General features: G+C 42.8%; 1 protein-coding gene across 3 annotated transcripts in view; it reads left to right on the forward strand.

Annotated features, from left to right (window-relative positions):
* Positions 1–26,876, forward strand: part of nr5a2 (nuclear receptor subfamily 5, group A, member 2) — a 61,860-nt gene that overhangs the window by 14,755 nt on the left and 20,229 nt on the right. For all 3 annotated transcript variants that reach the window (XM_079575531.1, XM_079575533.1, XM_079575532.1), the window contains exons 5-6: positions 22,516–22,635; positions 26,539–26,686. In XM_079575531.1, coding sequence (XP_079431657.1) covers positions 22,516–22,635; positions 26,539–26,686 — 268 coding nt within the window. The remainder of the gene's footprint in view (positions 1–22,515; positions 22,636–26,538; positions 26,687–26,876) is intronic.

Genomic DNA, 26,876 nt, shown 5'->3' on the forward strand with positions numbered 1-26,876 from the left:
TTTTACAGCGCGTGACACATTCCGGCTATCGGTTGTGAAAACTTTGACGAGAGGCTTCAGGCTCTTTCTAAACTAACAGCTACCTCCGTCCAATGGCTTTTATGTGAACTGAATATATTTGAATGCCCAACACACACACACACAAGTTGACACAGACCAGCACCTTTTCACGCTACAAATATCACAACATAACACATAACTTGAATAGAAGCAAAACGGCAATAGTTGTAAGTGTATTTGATGAGAACATGAAGAAATTATGAGGAGATTTTCGGGGGAGGCGGTGGTGGTCATAAGAGTTGCACTATTTCATCTCACCATTTTAGGGAAGACTGTAATATAAACTGCTAACTAATACCAAAAAGAGAACAAAGAGTTAGCAGGGTTCGTATGATAAACCCTTATGAAGACATATTGGGTTGGTTTTTGAAGACATTATGGCAACTAAGTAATTGTAGTCTTTGCGATTTGCTTGTGGCGACCAATCAATTGGATTTGCTCTTTCTGTTTTGAGTTTTGTTTTGTGCAGAAGTATAATGTGTACAGACAATATGGTCTTCTGCCAACACCAATGCATAGACGACATTCCTAGAAAAAGAACATTATGAGAGTATAAGTATCATCAGTGTTTGCTCACTTTCAACTCTCGCTGCTGTGGACGCGGGTTAATAAATGCATCACATGAAATCAATTATATTAGACCTGGTTCAGACATGTTTTATTCTATTTTGCCTCGTTCTTTTGTGCAGGTCCTCGCCAGCACAATTGCACATCGTAAGGGGAGAATGTAATCATAAATCTGGCACAATGACCAAACACGAGAGCTTTTGAGACACACATGTTGACATTTAGCAAAGCGCGTGTTCCCCAGGTAATGACATTTCAGGCCATTGTGAAGGTGTGGCCACAGAGCTAATAACTGTATGCATTTTTTTGCCTGTTAACTCTGAATGATCATTTCCACTCCCCTCGCTCCCCACTGCCTCATTCTAATTCAATTACCTCGGCCACTTGTGTTGTGTCACTGGCTGATTTGCGGCTAAATGAAATGTCATTATGTGTGCCTAATGATTACCCATATTAGCGTAAGCCTGAGAGTAATTGAGCTGGATGTGTTACAAAGGTAGAAAATGACCCGGGCCTAATGCAGCATTCCCGCCCTCATCTCGCACTGACAATCGGGACGAAATGCTCTTGTGGGCCTCTCTCAGGCTACTATCATTGGTTTTAATGTGAGCGGCATAATGAAACTTAAAGCGTTAATGAAAAGAGCAACGTGGCATTCTCTGGTTGGAACATCTAATTTATTATATTCTTCCATTCTTATGTATATTGACAGAGTGTCTGTGTAGGTTTCCTCCATGTGCTTTCCCCTCCCCCTAAAAACATGTACAGCAGGATCTTCTAGACCTTCTAAAATATCAGTTTCTGGTTGAATAACAAACATGTAAAAATAAATAATAAATTCAAGGCGAATAGGTGTAAAGAAAACTTTTTAAAGCAGTACTAAGTAACTTGTTTACCTTAGTAAATCCTTTTCGTAGTCCCTCTGCGGGTAATACGAGTGTTGATGGGATGATTGAGGGGTCTTTCATCTCCCCCTGGTGTCTCTGGCCAGAAAACCACAATTGCAGCTTTCCTGCCTACGGGTCGGAGCCACCAATACACACTAATGGAATCACGAAGAAGAAGCTAACAGGCTAACAGGCAAAGCTAACTGCAGGCAAGCACTACTTAAACAGTATGTACAGGCACATTTGAGTGAAAAATTGATCTCCATTGTGTAATTGGATGTACAATATCCCTCTCTCCCTTTGTCTTTTCATGTCGGCGTAGTATTTACTCTCATGCCTCTTGGGGCATGAGTTACTTAGTACTGCTGTGCTGTAGATTACTGAGATAAATATGAGGGGGGAATAAGTATTGCACGTTTTTTGTTATTTTAGGTTTTAATATAAAAAATATGGCGTGTTATGCTTAAAAATGCCCCAAATTTCCCATATATTTGGCGGCCAGATCTGAATAATGGGTTAAACCAGATTTTAATTTGTGTTTTTATTTTGTTGACATATTAGATACAAAGACCTTTTCAGGAGGGATTTTGGATACCTTTTTTGTGTGAGGAAAAATCTGTAAAAAGAAATCAAAATTTCACCTTGTTTTTTTTTTTAAGTCTGTAGGAGCTACTAAGGTGGTAATTTTTTTTATTTATTTATTTTTTTAATCAGTGCAATAATTTGTTTCCAGGTGAAAGCAAGACCAATTTGGCCCAAAACCTGAAAATGGAAAAAAAAAATTGAGTTGTCCCCTTAAACACCTTTTCGAGTCACGGATTTTGAATGACATATAAATCTATAGATATTATCCTTATTCATTTATATATCTGTTTAGTTAGGTAGTTTACATGCAAGTCTTTGCACCGTATAACAGGAACAGCCAGAATGGGGCATCGGCCTCGAGACACATCCAAAGCCCAGCACCGTAAGCGTTTGAGGCAAGAAGGGTGTATAGTTCTGCTTGTTCTGCCCCACACTGCAGGTGTAATTGTTTACAGGTCATATTGCGCCATGTTTACACCCGACACAAATCACATATTCCAAACAATGCATTCCAGAAAGGTGCGTCTTCATTTGTTTTCAGGCCGGATCAAACCACTCACCAACCACGCTTCCTGCATGCCCTGAAGTGACCAATAAATGAGCCTTTGAGGTGGACACCAGAAAGACAGGAAGCCCCCGCCAAAATAAAACTTTGTCACAGAAGTGTAGGAAACTATGAACACACGCTTTCATCTCGCACACATCGCGGCGTTAAGAAACAGACAGCCACCTCGCACACAACACGAGCCATCGCACTATTATTAGCCCGCTAAGAACAAAAGAATGTCTGTGCCATAAGTGAGCCAGGATAGCCGGGTGTGTGAGGGGACAGTGCCAAAAAATGCTTAAAGATTTAGTTTCCATAAGTTGGCCTCGGTCGCCGTGCTCATAAATATTATAATACAAAATTACCAGCGCCTTTCGGAAAGCAGTCCCATTCTTTCGCAGTGACACACAATGTTTCGCTTTTTCTGGGAATGAGGCGTGACGATGATTTTCTAGCACCTTAGATCTCCGAAAGAGAAACTCCGAAATGCGGCCGGTTTTTGATTATGAGAAGAGTTGTGTCAGCTGGTTTGGAAATCATGGCATGGCAAGACAAAATGTTGGCAACATTTAAGTCACTATTACATGTGGCGACGGTATAAAAAGAGTTGAAGACAGGTGTACGTGCCAGATGCTATAGCTTTTTCCAGGTGTGAGAAATTACTTAACAAATACTAAAATGTTTTATATTAACTTTATGAGATCTTTTTTCTTACCCCAAATCTAAAAGCTTCTCGACTGGAGAGCAATTTGAAAGCTACGTTTTTTAGTGACAGTTTTCGTCTCTTTTTTGTCATGTTTTCATCGCTTTTTTGTCACTTTTTTGTTGCGTTTTCATCCTCGTTTTTGTCGCTATTTTGATGCTTTTTTTCTTTCTTTTTTTGAAGCTTTTAGAATTGGAGAAAACCTGCTCAGTTCAGGTTGGGGTTAAGAGGTTAAGAAAGGTCAATAATGGACCAAGAACAAAACGATTAATGTGTGAATACAAATGACGTGCTCAGACAGTTTCCAGGTCAGCATCAATCATTTCTATTTTCTTATGAATTCTGAACCCGCTGCAAATTCCATCACTCAAGTGCGTATTTTCAAGAAACCAGTACATTTTCCTATCAATATACAATGTGTGCTCTTCAAATGGCCTCTCTCGCTCTGGCATCTCTAAATACACAAGCCCGATGCTCCCCACCCCTCAACGTGCCTCTGTCCTGCACTGAACCCTGCCAGTGACAAAGTCCACTGAGGCAATCGTGGCCGGTGTTAATTTGTTTCTAATGCCTATTACATGAGACTTGCCCGCAGGAATAGTCTCTCGTTACTTGGTTTCGAGAGCTACCAATATCTGAAATGCGACGGCAGTGGCAGTTTTCGCATGTGCGTCTAAGCTGCGTCTAAAGTCCCCTATTGTTTTAAACCGCGCAGCGCTTGGCCCAACTCCCACTATCAACACAATAGCAGGGGGAGCTCGGGCCGGGGCAATGGGGATTATTGATGATTCAAATGTTTATATCTCTCTTCCCGAAGCCCCCTTCCTCTCGGCACCTTTGCACCTACAGTCGCACGTCTGGTGTTTGGATAATAATTGGCGTCAGGCGAACACAGTGAAGGTAATAAAAACATTTGGCCTTTTGATCATATTTTTTTTCAACCTAGTCCATTTTCTTCAGTTCGGCTTTACCCAAATCTAAAAGCTTCTCGACTGGAGCTTGCAGCCTAACGCCTCATTTGAAAGCCACAAAACAATATATTTTTGGGCTCGATATTTATCATCTGTACATTTATTAGCATTTCCGCCCTATTTATTCTTTGTAAAACTTTGATTTTTAAATTAGTTACATTATATTTTTTGTTTATTGCAGCTTGTGTGGTGTTTTAGGATATGATTATGCACTTTTAGAACAAAGGTTACTGTCATTTATATGACTGAGAGTTGACAGTATCTTGTATCGTTAGAGTCAATAATACCGTTTACCGCCTCAATATATCGAACTTCAAATTCGTTATCGTGACAGGCCTAATTAAAAGGCTATAAGACTATAATTGCATATGTAAGAGGATTACATTTAAACTATGAAGACAAAACGCTACAAAAAAAAGCAATGAAAACATGACAGCAATGTGAGAAAAATGTCACAAAAAAACAATGAAAATGTGAATCAATAATTGGCAAAAAACGCAAACAAGGAAGGAGCTTAGGTCTTAGCTTTCAAATGAGGCATTTGCACTGGCCTATATAGGCTGTGAGCTCTCCAGTCCAGAAGCTATTACTGTAGATTCAGGTAAAACTGGAGAAAAAGTACTCAGTTAAGGCGAGGGTTATGGGTATTCTGGTCTTTTTTTTCATTGCCTGGACTTGGGACTGGTGTAAAGACCCTCTGTGAACACATTCTATCGTAAATATAAGGGTTGATACATAAAAGAACATGATTAATTTTCATTCATAGTTAATCAATCCACTTTTATAAGTCTCTGTCAGTACAAAGTAGCGCAAAAAAAATCTAATAATTAAGATACAAATGAAGCCATTTGGGCCATTCTGTTATCAAGCAGCGCTCATTTTTGCATTAACACACTTCCAGCCGTCCCCACACTTCCCACCATTAGGCGATCTTAGTCAAATGTTTTCTTTTGCTAAGTTGACACGTCCATTTGAAGAGATTGCCCTGTTTGGACCGTCACCTAAAATACGATGTAACCTTATACATATATTTAGTACGTCCACCTGATAAAAGGCCAGCTTGGAGGAAACCGCTCCTGACATTTTGAAATGTGGCTTTGCTGTTTATTCTAGTCGTCCAGGGACACTTTTGGGAGGGATCCGCTCAGGTTTTTGTGCTTCTCTGTCTCTGTTCTTCAGCCTTTTTCTCTCTCTCCCTCTTTTTTTTTTTTTTTCATGCCGTTTTTTTGTCTCGCCGCGTGACGCAGGAATGGCAAAAGCAGAACGTCGGGCCATTAAGTTGAGGAGGAACTGTATTAGAAGCGGCGTTCTGTGGGAAAGCTCCCAGCTGAGAGGGGGACAGCCATATTGGATAAACAGATGGCACGGGAGAAGGGAGAGAAGGAGTGAGGAGGTGAAACAAAGACGGGGGAGAGATGAGAGGAATGAGCCCGAGAGGGAGATGGAGAGAGGAGATGGTAAAGGGATGATTAAGAGATCAGAGTATCACTGCAAGGGAAAAAAAAACAAAAAAAGAAAGTTGTAGACGGACAAGTGGAAGGGTAAAAGGGCAGCAAGTGAGTCATTTTTCTTAATAAAAAAACAACAGCTAAAGCTTCATTGGATGTTTTGCATTGCAAACACTGATAAGCCAGCAACAAGCGCTTACAAGTTGAAAAAAAAACCCTTCATCTCACCTTCCCATTCTCCCCCATGACCCTTCTCGAATCGGTTTAATTTCCTCGGTGCACCCATGTGTAAGAGTGCGGTGAGGGAGGGAGGGAGGAAGGGGGGGGGAGGGAGAGGTCGGGTCGGCTTCCTACCCGTGGCCTGCAGTGACCGCGGAGTGCACCTTTGCTTCACACCCCATAACTGAGGGGAAATTAACAAGGCGTTTTAGGCGTGAACTGTGAACCCCGGGAAACGCTTTATATCTACACCTCCAGGGGCCCCGCAATGTCTTGTCTTGTCATAGAGGTCACCGCGGCACCCGGCCCGCCATCCACCCGCCGAGGCCAACGTGACAACCCCAACCTTGATAAACTGCCCTGCATGATGGGGCTTGTTCCTTGACAGGGATTTGTGATTCGTCCCCCCATCTTCCACCAAATATTCTGTTGTTGTAAATAGCCGTCGGTAAAGTCAAGAACCAAACGCGGCATTCCTTATGAAGACGGAAGAGTCGCGATCGGGACGGGGGGGGGGGTCAGGAAGAAAGACACAGCGACCAAGGGCAGAAGGGACAAGGAACACGGGCAAAGGCGAAGGACAGAGGGGTGGTGGGGTATAGGTGTTGTTGGGGGTGAAGAAGAAGAAGAAGGTGCAGTCGGGGAAGGAAGGACGGCAGGGAGGGGGGGGGGGAACAGGTGGAAGGTTAATGGGCCTGGAGCGGATCCACCAGACGCTCGCGGGGGTTTGATATATAGGCCCGGAGACCAGTGCATGGCGCAAGGCTTTCAGAGATATATTATTTCATTTGAGGAGCAGCGCCTTACTGGACGACAAAACTCACCCCCCCCGCCTCCCCATCAAACCGACCCCACTGTGTCCCGGCACCCAACAAACACCGCCCCACAGCTGAGCATTTGTCCAGTGATAGATGACATGCCCCCCCACCCCCCCTTTCCCACCGCCGCCACCCCTCTCCTGTAGTACTGCGCGCTTAACTTACGGGCTTAGAGAGGGGTTATATAATGGAGTTTGGATGTCCAGCATTTTGACTTCTTGTTTCCTACTGTTCACTGTCAGTCTCCATGGGGGTCGAGGTAGGGTTGGGAGTCGGGAGAGCTTTTACAGTGGACGTGTATGTGTGTGTGTGTGTGTGTGTGTGTGTGTGTGTGTGCGCGCGCGCGTTTTTTAAGTTGCTATTTTAGTGGTAACAATATCTCTTTGATCAGCAGCACTGGGCAGGAGCCAGGGTTTGGGGCGGTGAGATTTCAGAGCGTGGTGGCAGCGGCAGTTCACAAAAGGCCTTTTTTTTTCATTCATACATTATTGACAGTTGCACGAGGCATCAAACTCTCTTGTCATAAATACTGAAAAAAAAAGATGGATTTTTTTTATTTCTTGTGAAAATTGTCAAAGGCTTTTCTAGACAAATGGCAAAAAAGGGCAATTAAAGCATTGTACTGGGAGTTCTTTCTATTTTTTACTTTATTTGTATATTGAACTCGATCTCCCTCTCATCTCACGAGTGTTGCGGCAAGCATAGCGGCCTGCATATATCTTGAATCCCTACTCCATGGGTGTCCAAAGTGCGCCCCTCAGAAATATTTTCGGTGGCCCTCAGGCTTCAAATTGAATTGGCACGCCACCTACTTTTTACTGCAATTCTGATTAAAACCTTAAAGCAGAACTAAGTAACTTATTTGCCTTAATTACTTAATTAATCCTTTTTGTTGTCCCTCTGGGGGTAATACAAGTGTTAGAAGTGCAGTGCAGAAAGGGGGGGCCTGTCTCTGGCCAGAAAACCATGCTTGCAAGTTGGCTGCCACCGGGTCGGAGCCACCAATACACAATAATACAATCACGAAGAAGAAGCTAACAGGCTTACGGAAAAGCTAACTGCGGGCTAGCACCACTTAAACAGTATTTACAGCCAAGTTTGAGTGAAAGAAATGATCTCCATTGTGTAATTGGATGTACAATATCCCTCTCACCCTTTGTCTTTTCTGTCAGCGTAGTATTTACTCTCACGGACAATTAATGAGTAAAAAACTGCAACATGCTACAACACCTGCAGTGGCGCTTATGGCCTCTAGGGGCATGAGTTACTTAATTCTACTTTAACTACTATCATTTTATTGTAAGAAGGAGCTGGCATTATTTGTTCCAAGCCGAACTAAAGGTGTGGGGAATGGGAAAACATCTTCTAATCTGGGTTTTTTGTGTGTATTTGCTTTGCCTTAACGTGAACCTGTGTTGCCTAAATTCATCCAGTTGAAATTTTCTCTGCACTGAACACCGATCTGTGGCCCGTTTCATCATAGAGGCTACAATACGCAGCCATCGATGAAAAAAGTTTGGACATCCCTGCCCTTGTCCTTGCATTGGACAAATTTACTCCACGTATTCCTAATCTCACCCACCATTCTGCCAAAGTCTGCACCTGCCAGTTATGGATGCCGGCAGGTTTCTCAAGCTCCGGGCCAGTCCCAGAGGCCCGTGCCCCAGTGGAGGGGAGAAGGTCTTAAAAGGAAGACTTGTTAAAAGGGAAGATTTAGGGTCGCCCATCCCAACGGAGCGAATGCAGTAAGGAGACAACAGGGGTTAGGTCCAGAGTCTGCTGCTCCACTTGAGGCTTTGATGAGGGATGAAAGGCTGTCATGAAGTCCAGGTTTACAGAGCGTCGGACCATGATAGACTCCACTGTCCTCAACAACTTTTCCTTTCTGGGCCACTTTCCCATGGAACTACAGTACAGTTTACTAAATATTTGGGACACACTGTAAAATTGAATCAAAGCTGAATTCAATGCCTCCAAATAAATATGTAACAAATAATATATTAAACATGTACGGTAGAATTCAATGAGCGGTACATTTTCAAAGCAATGACTAATTTCAATGTACTACACTGTAAATTCCAACTCATTTCGCTTACTTGGAATAAACCGTAAATCTGATGCATAGTTCGTAAACCCAGTGTTAAGCAATGGTCACTAGTAATGCTGGTATTAAGAGGGATTTCACAGTATGTATTACAGACAAGTTCTGATTACTAGACATGGCAACTGGGAATTTCTAGTACTGATTACTTTCGTTGCTTAAAAATTGTCTTAACCTGTACTATTATTCTTAGTCATGGTTACTGGAATATTCCTGATCCCTTTATGCTTTACTTGTTTTTCCCATTAATGAAGCTTTACAAATTCACAGTATTATAAAAAGGAAATAAAAAAAAGGCAGCCGCAAGACATCTCAAGGTAGGACTATAGGATTATATTATATAGATTTGATGATTAATGGATTTTGTCTCGTAAAATGGTAAAATATAAACAAATTTACATATTTGAAGATCCGTGCATTCTCATTATATTTGTGTTTTTTTTTTGCCGTGACCCAACATGTGTGGATTGGCGTCGTCCATAGACATGTCTAGACAGTCAACAACACAAATAAATTGTGTTTTTCTGTCTGTTACTTTCTTCCATTTGGGCCCAAAGCACTGATGATGAAGCGTGGCAAAATGGTAAAAAATGCCTGCACTTCTGTAGTTTTTCATTTTCAAGCAACTTAACACAGCCTGATTCACATTTATGAGCACTTTGGGGGTTCGGCGCTAGAAAGAGCAGCTAGTGTTTAAGTCTTGTTTGAGGACGATCAGGGTAAAAGCCTTTTTTATTGGCAGGTCATGCTGCTTGTTAATGTGGAGATGCAGGTGACTGAACACTGTGGTGCCTTAGTGGCCCTCAAAACATGGGTGTAGCTCGGAAAAGTTGTCTGATATTAAGCAAAAAAAAACAGGCAACAAAGAAATGAGAACAAGATTTGATGAGTTTGACGAAGTGGAGATCAGGGTTGATAATGAAATGTATTTACCGGTTTCGTTTGAGGGGGCCTTCTGCTTTCTTTCCAGTTCAGAGGATGTAACTGGGTCGCTTTTTCTTTAAAATAATGAAATGTTTAGACCTCTACCAAGGCATTGTTTGGATCTACGTTGCAGTGATAAGGTACAATACAGTATATGCCATAACAATCACAGTGGGTTTTGTTAAATTTGTATTTTTCAGGGTCACTCAAGCTTGTATCTCATGTAACATTTTACAACAGCCACTTATCCGGAGCTTTGCAAGCATGAAATTGTCCACGGCAACAAACAGCGACCACTTAAAAGCATTGTTATCTATGGCCAGACTGGAGGGGCTGAGGGAGGCAACATGCAGCCTGAAAAGCAATAAATACACGGCCAGAGAAGTGCCAACGTTTTGCTTTTAAATAGCTCAGTGCTCTAGGGTTTCTCGGGGGTCAGAGGGGCTGAGGTGTGGCCACTGCCGACTTACGCCGACCTGCCACCCCTAAACTAAACTCAACACACTCAACTATGCAAACCTGTCATCTCATTTATCTTCCACCTTTATGCCTGCGCGGTCTATGTTTAGAGAGCCCCTCCACTGCGCTGTACGTAAGGCCATCCAGTCAAATGTGAAGTTTGTTCTGTTCTCTTCTGGAAATGAACAAAATAATGATGTTGCCATTCATAAAAGAGCAAGATAGCGAAGCATAATCTAAGCTTGTAGTTGCATATTTAGCTGATAGGACTTCGACAGCTTAAAGACTTAGAGAAAATAAGTGTACGCACAACCTCTTAAGTCCACTCTCAAAAGCCCATCCTGTGAATGGCCATCACTTCTTCAGCTAATCTTAGCTTATTTATCGTCGTCATCCAAGACAATTGCGTGCCTCGAGCGCATTCTCTCCGGCCGTCTTTTTTAAGGAAGCTTCTAATGTTCCAGCACTATTGCGTGGCCTCAATTATGTGCGCATAATCCGCGCATGCCTCGAGGTTGGCCCAGTGTCTGTCGCTTTCGTCACCGGCCTGTCAGCAGTTGTCCCTCTATGTCTATTTTTGATGCTTATTTATGGCCTGTCCAATTCGAGCCAGGTCCAACCGGGAAGGGACGGCAAACCAGAAGACAATAGACGAGACTTGGCCCTACTTTTTTTTTTTTTGATACAGTTAAAGGCAGGTGATTGAATTTGCCACCCGATGACTGATGCTGGCGTAACACTAGACACTGGGGTTGTGTTGTGACGACGGGCGAGAATTTTCAAACGGGCACCGGGCAAGTCGAGCGAGAGGAAAAAAAGGCCTCGGGGCAAAAGTGGGACAAAGACACCTGTTCCCCATTTGCTCTGAGCACTTCTGTCTTGATTTTTGGCATGTTTCTCCCGCACTGAGACGTTTTATTAATCTCACGCTGTTACCTCTGCGTTACCTTTTGCTCGATCAATGTCTTTTTATATTTCTGCCGAACGGCAAACGCTGGCACGAGTGGCGGCTAAACGATTCCATACACGCAAAGTAAAGGCATGGCACTAATAATAGGCATTATAGTCCTTTAAGGCTTTGGGTGCACTCGCAAAAGGCTTTTCTGGCAAAGCTGAAACAATAACGAGCAATAAAATAAAAAGTGGACTCGCCGAGAAACGTGTTGACAAGACTGTAAAATCACACGGACTGGACTAGGTTTGCGATCGGGACGTTAGAGAATTTGATGTCATAATTTCAGAAGGAGGGCAGGGGGGCCTATATAACTGTAGGAGAAAGGCACCGAGAAAGATCCACGCACATGTTGCACTTTATTCTTGTTTGTTAAGGGATCGCGCCTTCAAATATGCCATGTTTGGGATTGAATGCTACAAAATCAATCGTTATGAATGGAATCAAATGTTGTCCGTAGAGTAACGTTAGCTTAAAACAAAACAATATGGAAGCCACGAAACATCACTTTCGGGTCACGATTATGGAATGTATTCCTTTTTCCATAATACTCGAGCTTTTCCATCCCAAGTTCGATTAATGTTGTGGCTAACATCAATTGCGCCTTTGTGATTGTGTAAAGCTAGCCATTCTGAATACTGTGTACAATATTGTGTTAGAGATGATGAACTTTGTGTCCATCTTTGTTTCATTTGGATAGGCCCAGTAATCACGGAAATATGGACCATAAACCATGTCAAAACATCTGCATTTGGCCGATAGAAAGACAAATACGACCATAGAATCCTGCCCTGTCCTCCACCTCAATTTGAAACTTCTTAAACCAAAGGCTCCTTAACCTTATGGTGTGTGAAAGCGGCCCATTGAAGAACGTCCAAGGCGACACGTTTTCAGGTGGCTCGCCGTGATGATTTGATTTTTTTTTTCTTTTCTTTTTTTTCCCACCTTCCCTGAGGCCAGCCGTTTTATGCGCCACATGTTCTAGCGCACTTGTCCTCATCATGAGCGGCACCAGCAGGGCCCGGCTCTGCCACAGCTGGCCTATAGAAAGATGTCTCTATTCTAATACAAATGCGAGTCAGCTGAGGCCTCATACCCGACATACACTACAGGGAAAAAAAAAAAAAAAAAGAAAGAAGGCCTGGCTCCATCTGTTATGCCCCTGCGCCTCATCTTCCTGGTGCTGCAGCGGTTTACATATCACGGGAGCGCCCGGCAAACGCTCAATTAGTTCATTCAGATGTTTAATTTGAACATGAAGAGCGCCGATCACAGTGATATTTTGGACCCGTGCCATTGGTTTTCTCCGCGCATTTGTCCACCCGCCGACCCCCCTCCCCTTAACAAAGAATGTGATCTGGCGGCATCAAACGCTAATGGTGGAGTGTCTCCAGCCTCTCAGACAGAAGGAATTACCCAGTCAGTCTTTGCATTTTAAAGCAGCTGACTGTACACTCGTCTCAAACGCTTATCGTGGACGCGCACCTCCTCAACATGGTCTGCAATTACATAAAGCGTTTTACTATCTGTGTGCATCCAAAATGACTGCTCTGCTTCTTCTTCACTTAAACCAGATGACTGTCTTGCGATGTAGACCCTTGTAGCCTGATTCACAGTCTTCAAGAGAGAAAGATGCTCACCCTTTAAAGTTTGAAACCCTCCCATTGTGCTTTGAATAGACTATCATTTTCTCATGGGCTTTGTGTCAGATGCCTTTCCAAACACATATCTCAAAATGTATCCAGCACTGTGAACGGCATGACCAAGCTCGTCATTTCCAAGCTCTCAAGCTGATGTAAAATAAACGTATTTATGCCTTAACCTGTGCCAGTCCACTACGCTAGACCCACAACATATGTTATAGTCATACAATGCGCTGGAATAATCTTGTTAGGCGTGGGTTAGCAGATCAATGTGATTTCTATCATCACTACCTTTCCCGGTGCTGAGAACCCTCGCAGACAGTACGCCGCTCATTTAACATGGGCGTCGTGCGTTTGTTTTGATGGGGGGGTAGGAGGGAAAGAAGTGGCGAGAATATTCAGGTATATGGATGTTGCCTTCGAGCTCTTGTGAGTGCGCGGAGATGAAGGAAGAGTTACTTTTGGGAGATGCTCCTCCCTGGGCTGCATGTGTATTAGTGGTCTAATGTTCATGTGAATAATTGATTAGGGCCTCTCTGTGTTTTTGATAATTAGTTGATAGCTTCTGAGCTCTAAGCCCTGAGATTTCAGCCGTGTGTGCGTGTGTGCCTGCGTGCATGTGTGTGTGTACGTGTGTGTGTGTGTGTGAGGGGAAGCCGACGAAAAACAAAAGCGTAGGTAAGAGAAAAAGAATGTGTTTCTTGTTAGCATGCAGCGGTTAACTAATGGATTAACTTGCATTTTAAATCACGTATGTTAAACAGAATGGCATGTCTGCTTTGTGAGGTGCATTTTGATTCTGCAAGTGTTGCAGCAAATGCCATTCAAGGCACAACCCGTTCATCCAAGTTGCTTCATTGTGAGCAGACATCAGTCCTATTTATTCTCTCATGTTTTACCGCATTATTACATTATTAATCAAAAGCTTTAGCGTCACCCAATGTAAACAATGCGGAGACAAATCCAATAGAATCCACTCCTCTCTAGCTGAGTCTCTTCACATTGATTTTCCTACCTTTCATATGCTTATGCATCATGTAAAAACAGAATAGGGAAGTTTCAGTGTGCCTGCTTAATGCAGTCCCAGGGCCCATATCAAACAAAGATGGTCTGTGGCCACTATCAGCGACCTTGAGTAAACAAGTCTTGTTTCCCTGGCAAAAACAGAAGGAAATGCATTTCATGCCGTGCCATGTTCCTGTTAAATTCAAAATTGTGTGATGCATGTAAAAAACGAAAGAATAAAAACAAACAGTGGGCAAAATAATGTAATCTTTCAGGTACTGGAACTAAAATAGATATATAGATAGATACATTTATTTATTTACAGACTCATGGTCCAGAAATGACAAAAATCTTGTTAATTTGATGGTAGCAACACATCTCATGTTCACTCAAAACAAACAAAGACAAAAGAATGGCAAATAAGTGACTCGTATATGCTTCAGTTATGCCTAATATTCCAAGGGGTCACCACTGACAAAGATGTCACATTTTAGGTCAAAAAAATCTTTCCTGTGTCTGTCTGCAGGAAGACCCTATTAGGCACTCGTCTTGTTTCCTCTTGTCTCGACAACTCTCTGGACAAAAGCTGGTATGGAAGATGAAAGCCCCCCAGCCGCAGGGAGGAAGGAAAGGGGCACATCCAAATCCTACACTGGCTCTCGCAGTTTCTCCCCATTGTACCAGCACGAGTATGGGACAAGTCGAAGAATGTCAGGAAGTGCAGATGGGTTAGAAGATGTACTGACAGAGAGAGCGAGAGAGAGAGCACGGGCCAATCGAAAAGCCAAGTGTTCCCAGGGTCAAAGGTCAGCCTCCTGAGTCTGTTAATGCCGTCATCGTGGGAACCGATCAATCTCGGGGCTTGGACGCGATCGATCCATCGCGGGGCCCATGTGGACACACTTTGACACACACTGGCAGGCGCGCACACACAATGCAACATTCATTCAGGACCGGAGCGGTGTGTGAACGCCCCGGGCCACTGATAATTCACAGGCTGACTAAGAAAAACCTGACGCCAACACATTTTTATTGATAGTTGTGGAGATTTACAGGTCTTAAATAAACAGTTTCAAGAAGGAATGGATGGGATCATTTACATAACTAGAGGTGACCTGACCAAGCGTCCTTCTGTAACTATTGGAAGCTCAGAAACCTGTGGATTGGTCACAAGTCATGAAAAACAGGAGGGATTAGCCAGTCTTGGAGAACAGTGCCATTTCGTTAACTTGCTTTAGGCAAGTGGCATCTCTATGACTGTTTAGGGACATAATAAGAGTGTTGGGTGTCTGTGGGCTCCGTACCCGATAAACCCACTGGCATTCTCCACTACCTGATACTGCGGATTACACGCACGCACACATGCACGCAACCAACAAACAGGTGCCCGGACATGAAGTACTCGGAGGCATGCGCCATAGGATACACATATGGTGACGAATACACAAATGCGTGGCCCCCCTTGACAGCAGCTCGTAGTTCATTATCCAGCTGATGAAAGCTCGGTCAGTTTATTATTCTTCAAGACGTCTCCAAATACCCATTGCTATTTAGGAGTTGTGGATGCAGCATCGAGTTGGCGTGCACATAAGGATGACCAAAAAAACAACAATTATGTCAACGCTATTATTGTAAATCTTGTTATTTTCATATTTAAGATTCATTCAAATATTTGCTAATGCTCTGCAGACCAGTGCCATGTCTGGATGGACAGACATGGCACTGGTCTGCCATTAAGTGTCAGCTAAGCTTTCTGTGTAGGTCTATAATGGGACAACTTGGACCGAATTAGGTCTAAATAGGTGTACACTATGACTAAAGTAGAATTAAACAAAAAAGGAAATCAGATTATATATTATTTGTTGTTGTTGTTGTTGAGGAATAACTAGATAAACAAAATCAATTATATTCAAACCAAGTGACCTAATTGTGACTCAACATACAGTGTATTGTTTCCCCCGGATTGTGGCTGTGTTCCCCAACAGACAGTCGGGTGACAAATCGATGTCTTTTCAGAAGCCCCACTCGGTAAATTACGGCCAGTATTATCATTCCACTTTTAGGCTCGCTCTGTTCATCCAGCACGTCATGGCACACATGCTCAGTTTCCCAGGATTCTTATCACATTGCCAGCCACAGCACCTGCGTAACCCACTGCACAAATCTTTGGGACGGAACGTAGACGGGACAGTGGTTTAATGGTTTTCTTCTCATCCCCTGTTGATCTGTGCTATAGGGCAAACTTTGTCGAAAATGTCTCCCCATCCACATGCCATTGCCCAATCCAAGCGGGTCACATTCCCAGAACATCTCAGGGATTTTGACACTCACGCTGCTATTTTTCCTGATGGATATGTCTCTATTTGTGGGTGACAAGTGGGTTGAAACAAGACACACTGATACATGTGATGATCTGTCACTTAAATCATTGTGGGCCAACTATTTTAAATCAAGATGCATCCTGATTGAAGATCTTTATAAACAATAAAAGAGGGAGTGCATAAAGTAATTTCTTACGCTCCACATCCAACACTTTCTAAACTTTTCTACCCAAGTCCTAACATTACAATTCTTTACAAGGGAGTTAAAGGGGCTTGATGCAAGTTGGCCATGTTATACTCACTACTGCCACCTCAGGTCATACATGTAACTGCAGCTTCTATAATAAGCTCACGCATGACGGATATTCGGACCCGAAGTAACAACTTTTTGAGTGACAGAGCAGGATTTTAGAGGCAGTTGTGGTGAACAGGTCTGGGCTCATTCTACTCCTCAGGACATTGCTGGAACATGTAGGGAGAGGAAAATACATCATTTTAACATTTTTAAACTCTGTATAGTCCCTTTAAAGCACGTTTTGCAACTTTCAGGGAGCAATACTGTCAAGGTAATGTTGACAACAACTAGCCTAATTAGAAAAGCTCTTCACAAAAGTCTGCTTTTACAAATGACTGAGGACGTGACAAATCTGTAGAAAAGAGAAAATCTGGTATGTTGGGTTTAATCGTGACAAATATTCAGTACAAGGAAACTCTTAAAAACTACTGATAAATTGCATTGTTGTGTCTGTCTGACTATAAAACTTTAAACATTTATTTGGTTATTTTGAATATTCACCAAATCGGTATTTTCATCACGTATTTGCATTTCACTTTCCCATCCTAACGTAACATGTTGACATGTGCCTGAGCCGTAAATAAACAAGCTCACTTTTCAGGTCAGCAAAACTTAAGTGCTCCGTTGTGCCCGCCAATTATCCAAAGTGGGTGCTTGGTACAGAAAAAAAAAAAAAAAAAAAAAACAGCTCTCCCTCCCTGAGCTCTCGTACCGGCCCTAAACTGAAAATGAGCGACACCCAACGCGCCAAATAATTAAGTGTTTGGAAGTAGCGGCTCGCCTCTCCTCGCCTCGCTAGGTGAATTAATGCTCATGCTCCCAGGTGGATACAAGGCCCTGTTTGGCTCAAGGCGAACAGATGCCAAGACCGGACTGCAACAAAAGATTAGCGCGCGCTCCAGAATCCCTCCGCATTGATGTGGGCTTCAAACTTCACCTGTAGTATCGCATTGATTCTGCTCCAGCAAGCTATTATTATTGTTTATAATGGTCGCATTGTGTGTATGTGCCTTTTCGGATAGCCCCCCCCCTCTCGCCTCCATTCATTAACACTCCACAGAAGGAGATCCTCTTAATCTGTTCATTAGGCCACTTCAAAAAAATGCATGTACTTATTAAAATCAAATTCCAGCTGTGTTACCCTCCTCACATGCCTAACAATGCTCGTGGCACAAGACCAAAAAACTGGGCACAGGAAAAAAAAAAATGGAGGAGGGGGTTAGGATTTTGGCCTGCTTTGACTCAACGCGCCGTGATAATTGCTCCACTCTTGGCGGGGGGGCTATGAATGAGCATCGCTTCTATCATCCCAATACTCGGTTTCCAATTAATTTACAAGAAATACGGGCGATCTCTGCGCTTAATCACTCTGTTTTATTTTTGCAATTTCCCCTAAGTCCCGTCTCGTTCGGCGCTTTCATTCAGCCCCGGCTTCTTCTTCTTTTTTACCGCTCTCCCTCATCTCCTCTCTCTCGCGCCGCTCGGAAAATCCCGTTAATCTCTGCCCATGGTTTTGAACAAAAGCTATGAGCCTAAGCGATTGATCCGCGCATCGATCCCACCAGCCTGAACGATCATAAAGGTGTTAAATTGGTTTCTTGGAGGATATGTATTTTTCATCACTCGCCGAATTCGAGTTGAAAGTTTCTGCGTTGAATTTTTTTTTTTTTTTTTTGGCTCTAAAAAAAAAAAATGTGCGGTTAAAAAAAGGAAGAAAAAAAAAAGAACTGAAATATTTAAGAGACCGCGCTTTAGAAAAATAGAAGTCCTAAATGTGGAGTTTTCGAAGTGGTTTCTGGGGAGTGCATTTTCAGGATCAGGGAGAATCTTGGAAGCTAAATCCAGGTAATAAGTTTTGTGCCGTCCAAGGACAGAGAAGACGAACCCGGGACTTGTCTGAAAGCGTTTGTTCATTGTCTGTGAAAAAGGCCAATGGTCATTTTGTGGGAAAAAAAAAAAAAAAGAATTGTGTATTTTTTTTCTGGCATCATATTTGCCGGTAGTCACACAAGACAAGAGTATATTTGCTTCAAGCTCCCAATTGAAACAAATTGTACCCTGAGCAATTTTTGTCAAAGTCCCACAACCCACTGAACCAACCGGCTGAGAAACACAGGCTAATGAAGCTCAATGTGCCTGTGCCCGCCATTGCTGTATTACCTCTGTATACTGTAAGCTAGTTTTCCATTAGAAAGCATTGCACTTTACACACGTTCTAAGCAACTTTAAAGCCGGGTTTCTCACTTTTCAAATCTTTCTACAGCTTGATTTTGCTCCTGTGATGACGCTGGGTTAGTTACAGTTAAAGCAACCAGGCTGGTTTTCGTAAGGTACATTTTAGAAATCTCGTATACTAATAAGGGCCGGACTTTGTTTGACCGGCCGTTAGCATTAGAGCTAGTGGTGTGGGCGTGGCTACAACCGAACAACACTGTACGCAGAGTCTACAGTGAAGATCCCGCCCCTATGCCCTTTTTAGGAAACATGCTCGGTCAGAGCTGGGTAGGAGGAGTCTGTAAATCCGTCAAAGATCCCCTTTCGAATGTGGTCATTATGGCAAACGGGGAGGAGTGAGCAGACGATGTCTATTATATTTTACAGTCTATGGTTTTACAGCACATCACCCCATTTACTGCCAGCGCACTTTATTGTAAAATAACTATGAGAGTACAGTAGTAGTCTTATCTAAATTTCCTAGCCGATGATGAGATAAGAATTACCCAGTAGAACCAGTGACTCATTTTATCACCACAATGAAGTTCAACAAACTCCTCCTGAACTTTGTCATGCCATATTCCAAAAAAAAAAGAAAAAAAAAATCCTGGTAAGTGATAATCAGCTTCTGGCAACTATCCAATATTGTGTTGACTGCAGATACACAGATAAATAGCTCAGAGTATTCAGCTGTTAAGAACTGACAAATGAGGAAGTCAATGCAGGTCATAGGGTTCATATTGTATGGAATAAAGTGAAATAACTATAGATGAAATAACTGAGAACAATTTTACCAAAGGTCTGAGACGTAAACGTTGTCCTATATAAAATGACTGTCAGAAGCAATGAGAAGAAGTCGCTCCAAATACATTTCAGTGCCCGCTTGCTTTGTGCCCAGAGTTTTATAATTGGAATGATGGCACGACCATGTGGCATCTGACTGAGCAAAGGAAGAGCTTGTCAGGGAAACAGCGCATGGTCTGCCCGCACTATACACCAGCCTGTCTGTCACCGCCGACGCCTCCACTTCCACGCTGGGTGTCCCGTGCCCTCAACAGGCTCGCCGATACCCCCACCCCCCCCTTCTTTGATGACCCGGGACACGTGTCAGAGATTAGCTTCCAGGCAGGCAGAGTCAGGACAGCCCTTTGATGAGGGCCCCGACACTTGAAGTCGGTCAGGGAGGGGTACGTTTTAAGATATAGTGTGGTGAAATCTCTCCCTTGGCGGTCGCTCCACTGTCCTCTGATGATTTTAATGAACGAATTTGAATTTGTTTAAGATGCCCCCGAAGTGTCAAGTCACACAAAGCAGATACGTATGTAAGAGGGGGAAAAGATGAGGAATGGACAAAGACAGAAGCGTCCTTGTTACTGTCAAAAGCCCAAAATGCACCCACTTTGTTGTGTTTTGTCACTTGTCCTGTTTGATAAAAGAATAGTATAACATTTGAATATATCGCAAGGGCTGTCGCCTGAGGGATTTCTTCTGTGTGACTTGGGGTATGTGGCTTCAAGATGACAGACACAGTTCTAGAGAGTTGTCAAAACTTAGGACGAGACGTTGAAGTGTTAACATTTCAAAATTGAGCTCTGATTTCTGATAGGCTTTTTTACTAATCCGAAAAGTTGTTCCATTTTGAAACACTGACGTACAATTATGGGTTGAAATGATTAGTTTCAGATGCTTCAACATTTTGTGAACCTTTAAGATTACAATTTTAAAGGAATAAGCCACCGTGTTTACATACTGAAATATGTTCTTACCTGAGGAGAACATAGGGGGAATATACTGGGAGAGACCAAATGCGAACAACATCTTGGGTCTTTATGCGTGGCTGAGGGCACACAGTTCTTCTATACTGTGATATGTTCTTACCTGAGCTTAGACGAGTTGATGCGTACCTGTCTGGTCTTTGTGCGTGCCCGTGAAAGAGCATGGTAGCTTCCAACTTCACCCCCGTTTGGAGCTATAGGAATACATTGGGAGAGGCCAAATGCTAACAACATCTTTGGTCGTTTTGCGTGACTGAGGGCACGCACAAAGACCAGACAGTTACGCATCAGCTCGTCTAAGCTCAGAACATATCTCAGTATGTAAAAACGGTGGCCTGTGTCTTTAAGGCTGATCCAATGCCCTGGCAGAGGTGTCTTCTTTGGATGTGTCTCAAAATCTCCTAAGAGCAATCTTTTTTTTTAATCCTCTAATCTTCCAGTTGTTATGTCTGCATGAACATGTACTCAGCTGTTTGGTTCTTGTCGCAGTCATAACAATTAAAAAGCAACAAAACAGCGACGAGGCACTGCAACACAAAAATAAGCAATAGTTGAAGTCTTGTGTGTTTTTTTTTTTTTAGTCTTTGTTGGCACAGACCTGCTTTTCATTTTCTTTACAAATTGCTTTCTATTCTGCCCAAACCGAGCTCATTCTGGCAGCCTCCGTGCTGCACCTGCTTCTGTCACAGACGTATCGATCTGCATTCTTGCCATGTTGTTGACTTTGGTGGTGGACAAGAGTTCCCACACAGTCAGAGCAACAAAGTCATCCACAACACCCCCGCAGTGTCCCACGAATCAGTCCATTCCCAGCAACACCGCACACACAGACACACAGACACACACGCACACTAAAAAAAAAAAGTTTGTGATATCTCCTGCATTTTCATCATTCCTTCTATCTCAATGCAAGCTCTTTTGTCTGCGCTAATGATTAACCGCTGAGCATGGGAAGTGACCATTAGTTACAATAGTGGCGGTTGTTTTTGCAGTGTCTGACCGGTGCCTTCTCATGCACACCTGCGGCCATCGGTTTGGTTCTCAAAAGGGGTGGAAATAATGTGCAACTTAATCACGATGCTGAGGCGGCGGAGGGCAAACAGATACAAACGTGTCATTGTTGAGTCAGGCTCGTACAGTGAAGTGCTTAACTGACTGTGGAAGAATGTTCACATGAGAAGGATTTGAAGAGAGTGCAGGGGACTTTAGGGCTTTGTGTTAGCTTGGAGAAAAACAATGCCCACGGTGCAGTCGTGATCAATAGCTATTGACCTGTCAGTAAGCTCGCAGTGGTATCTACTACAGCTTGTAACACATGATGCGAACAACTAAAATACATTCCCCCAATTATTGTTTTGAAAGAAACACGATACATAAACACATACAAGTTGGCAGTTCAATCCCTGCTCCTACCAGGGATAATAACTGGCTTTCCTGGGCAGGACATACTTGCTTGTCCGTGAGTTCATTTCTTCATCTGTTCACTATCCAAATTTGAACTCACAATTCTTAGATTTCTGTCACAAACTAATGACTGTTGGTATCGAAAAGCCTTGTTCATGTACCAGTAGTGTATACCAAGTCGATGATTAAAGGTGCATTATGCAACTTTTTATGCGGAAAAAAAAAGTTGATATTTATGCGTATTTTACCTTGTAGTGTCCCAGTGGCTGTATAAGTGGTCAGCATGGTGCCTTTACTTTCCATCACCGTGGTCTCTAGGACGCTCCAAGATCAATTGTTTTGTAGGTTTTCTGGTGAGAGGGTCCATCAGCAGCGAAAACCTTCCAGACAATTGATCCTAAAGCGTCCTAGAGACCACTGTGATGGAAAGTAAATGCGCCATGCTGACCACTCATACAGCCGCGAGGTCACTACAAGGTAAAATACGCATATATATCAACTTTTCTTTTCACATAAAAAGTTCCGTATAATGCATCTTTAAAGTCCACAAAATAAATGGAAATATTCCCAACCTTACTTGGACTAACTTCCACACTCTTCTGTACTTTTCCCCCCAGGTTGACGACCAGATGAAGCTGCTGCAGAACTGCTGGAGTGAACTGCTCATCCTGGACCATGTATTCCGGCAGGTGGTGCACGCCAAGGAGGGCTCCATCCTCCTCGTGACTGGCCAACAGGTAACGCCACTCAAACATCACATTTACCTACGCACTCCTGTGGCTCTCAATCAATCCTAAACACTTCCTTTAAAGCATTATTGATGACACGGGGCCACACAGGAGGTCCCCCACTTCATTAATTATAGATCATCCTATAGTAGAAGCGAACGCGGCGAAGACAAACCTGCACTGTGCTTTTGTTCCTTACGAGAACCTTGGCATTTATATTTTATACTTTATAACTTAACATGTTTATCTAAGGAAAACACGAAAAGCAATAATAGCCCGATTTTTAGGAGCTTGCAAAAGGCCAGGGTCGTGTATAGCTGGCAAAGACGTTTAGATGAAGCTGAAAAACGATTGCTACCAGATATACAGTACGCAAGAAATCATTTGTAGTGAAGGCAATTTGAGCTTTTACATGAGTGGAACTGTGTCCAGTGGAGCACCACCTCATGACATCTGCAGGTGGAACAACATTGAGATCTTTAGATGAAGACAGGATTACTCAAACTCTCAAACTAAAAAAAAGACAGTTAGGCAGAATATGCTCCCCCTGCGAAAGTTTGTTCTTTCCAAATCGATCGCATGGAATAAGGTAAAACACAATCTGCATTTAAGCTTACAGGTAGGAATCAACAGAAAAGGCTTATTGTAAATATTCCTTTGACCGGCAGCGTGGCTGTCAGTCAGATGAGGATTCATAAATTATGGATCGGCTGTTACGCCAAAACATGCCCAGCAAAATGTTATACAACGGCAAAGATTTCACCCGATGCGCAGTTGGAATATCGGAATTAGACCAAGGTCGAAGACTTTAATATGTTTGGCAAAACTCAAAGAAATAGGAGTAAATAAAGTAAGGAATAAAGTAGGATGGATTTGGTGAGGTGTGTATAAGGACTAGGAGGGGATGAGGGAGGGGTCCATAGTCAGGGGGTTTGGTTTGCATACTTTGGCTAATGAACAGCTGGTGCAATGTGCAAATGTGTGTGAGAGCGTGTGTGTGAGAGAGAAAAAGAGAGAGGTAGCCCGCAAAACAGTTCATTATCTCCCATTATTTTCTGCCTGGCCAGGGGTGACAGGTAACGATAACACTGGGGATATCATGAAAAAGGTATTCTGCATCACCCCGAGCGAGATAAAATATGGTTCAGTGAGAGACTTTAAAATACAGATTCGGCATGTTAAAGTAATTGACAGTTGATTGAAGCAACAAAAAGATTACATGGAACTGAGGCTCGTGACAAACGAGAATAGGTGTACATGAAAAAATCATGGTACAATGAAGATATTTTGTATTTCCAGTCAATAGGCATTATTTTTTTATTTTTAAAGCCACACTGCGGAACATTCCACATTATATATTTCTACATAAGAGGACCTAAACTGATGCGTAAAGATTTCAGCGATAGCAAATGAGCTATCTAAAACATAACATATGTATATCATATCTCTTTTGGCAACATATTGTTAAAGCAAACACATTTTGGAATTTGCCAATATTATGTTCCTGTTTTACAAAGTGCCACCGTTTTCTTCCAAACAAAGTATACTTTCTTCTTGCGTTGTGCCATAGTTTGTTTCACTCTTGCTTCACATTACTCTACCCATCACTACACAGAGTGTTGACCATGAGGACGTGTGCATATGACAACATCTCAAGCTTGCTCTCTGTCACATGATCAAACACCAGACATCTGCCATAGCTACACACACACACAAAATAAATTTACAAAAATGCGAGTGAAGTGTTGAATGATTAAGCAAGGTCATTGATGTTATTTTAAGCTAGAACTCTTGATATTTTGCTGCCATGAAATTTAAAGCATGACGAAATACAATAAAAAGTCAGTCAATGGTCTCTCACAAGCACAAAGTCACTTCTACTAGAGATCTGGCCCACCACATCACTCACTGTATTCATAATCACATATTTACTCTCTCTGTCTCCCCGGGACATATTATAAACTAGTATTGATTGATTGATACACAGGTCACTGAGGTTAGTGCTAAGTCTGCTAGTAAAGTCACATTATAGCTCTTTTTTCCTGCCTCTTTTTACTTAAGGCTGAGAGGCAATAACCCAAGGCATCACCATCAAGAGTCCAATCCTTCAATGAAGTTATTTCATGCACAGTTGATTTTATGTAAATTGATTGACACCTGAGAAGAAAGGGTGGGGGGTGCGCGGGGCTAGAGTGTCTGCGTCTCATTGTGCCATAACTCTAATGCTGTCTGCAAAGTGGGAATGGGGAGGGGTAAGTAAAAGAGAAAAAAAACAGGGGTAGAAGAAGAAAGGTGGGACAAACAACACTGTGTGAAAGCTGTAAAGAGACATATAATGCAAAATGAACTTTTTTGAGCCTTTAACCATGTTATAGTGACGTTTCCTCATCAAAAACAGACCGGTGGAGTAGTTCTATGTAATCCTCTTCATTTTGGATGGTTCATTTACTGACAAAAGTTTTTGTTGCATCTTAGATGGAGCACAAAACTGTCCTCCACATTTATAAATCATCACCAAACCCGTTCGGTACGCAGCTACGCAAGAGGTCATTTATCAAGGCAGGTGCTAATGCAAGCTGTTACAGTATTAGGCCCCCAAATTTGATGTATAAATAAGACAATGCACTCGCTTTGCGCATGAGCAAATACTTGGTGAATGACCCCCAAAGTGTGTTCATCATGGCGTTATCGATTTGGTAACATGTTGTGAGCTAAAAGTGAAAGCTTTTTCAGTGTCATTCCTACTGCTGCACTCCAGGCAAACGTTGGTGGGGAAAAGCAGCTTTATAAGCCACATATATGATGTGTCCACTTTAGGAGGAACAATGAGCAGCAATTGTATAAAAGGACAATCAAAAAAAAGGAAAATAAGTCCTTAGCAATCACCATTTTTGACTCTCTGAAAAGTGTCCAGTAGTAACAGACTTTGGTTTTGTCTAAAATGTCTTCATATTTGTAGAAGGGGTGGTAAGGGAATCTTATTTGTATAGCGCTTTACACATGACACAAATAATGGGATTTCCATTCACTCTGTACTCTGTGGCGATAAGCCATGTATGTAGCCACAGTTTCCCCTGGCATAGACTGGCAGAAGCTCTTCTGCACACAACTGCACTAACAAACCTTTTGACCAACAAGCACTCACTCACACCAGCTTCCTGGTTTACCCCAGTGGTCTCCCTCTAGGTACTAACCAGGCCCTACTCTGCTTATCTTATGCGATATGATGGGGTCGGGCATGCACAATATTGGCCATATTTGGTTATATTTAATACTTCTTAAGGCTTTTTACACAATTTTGACTCCCCAAATACTTTAGCTGAGTCCTATAATGTCTGCATATCCTTCAAAATGATTCCCCTCTACACAATAATCAAATTCGGAATCCACACGTCTTTATAATTGCAAATAAGAGCACGCAGGGACCGTCTCTCCCCGAGCTTTAGGAGCGGCACGCGCCCGACAACCGCCTTCCCCCTGAAACCCCAACCACAGTCAATTATGGTAATGAATTGTCAATAAATATAAAAATTTAATATTGTCCTGCTTACCGTGAGTGGCAGGTAAGGACTTGCCTCCCAGACAAATGTGCTGCAGCAGCAGTTAAGAGGAGCACCTGCAGTGTGTGTGTGTGTGTGTGTGTGTGTGTGTGTTTCAGAGGGAGGGTGTGTGCATCTGTCTGTCTATCGCTGTCAGTCCATTTAAAAAGGTACTAGGGCAAGGTTTGCATTTACTGTCCTCTTTAATCGCTTTTGTCTGCAAGCTTCTGGGGTTTTCGCAGCATATTCCGTCTTGTATGCGGAGATTTAAGTCCAACCCTGTGGAAGAAAAACATGGTGTTATTTCAATTGTGTGTTTTTGGCTTGGACAATCAAAAGTGAAATGGATTGATAAGTACACCTGTGTTTCCAGGTGGACTATGCAGTGATTGCGTCACAAGCGGGGGCCACCCTCAACAACCTGCTGAGCCACGCCCAGGAGCTCGTGAGCAAACTGCGCTCGCTACAGCTGGACCAGCGGGAGTTTGTCTGCCTCAAGTTCTTAGTCCTCTTCAGTCTGGGTGAGTGCTCCGAAATGCTTTGTCATATGGCCTCTGGTGTCGACGGCAACAAAAGTACGTGGCAAACGGTTGATGGGAACACATTCAATAGTTTACTGAGAGACTCTATCCATGTAAAACACAGTCAAACTACAACTGCATCCTCAAAATCTTCTTCCTTGAATCAGCTGCATTTGATGACTGAAAAAAA

The sequence above is a fragment of the Gobius niger genome (genome assembly GCF_951799975.1).
Source record: "Gobius niger genome assembly, chromosome: 17".
In the NCBI taxonomy this organism is placed as follows: Eukaryota; Metazoa; Chordata; class Actinopteri; order Gobiiformes; family Gobiidae; genus Gobius; species Gobius niger.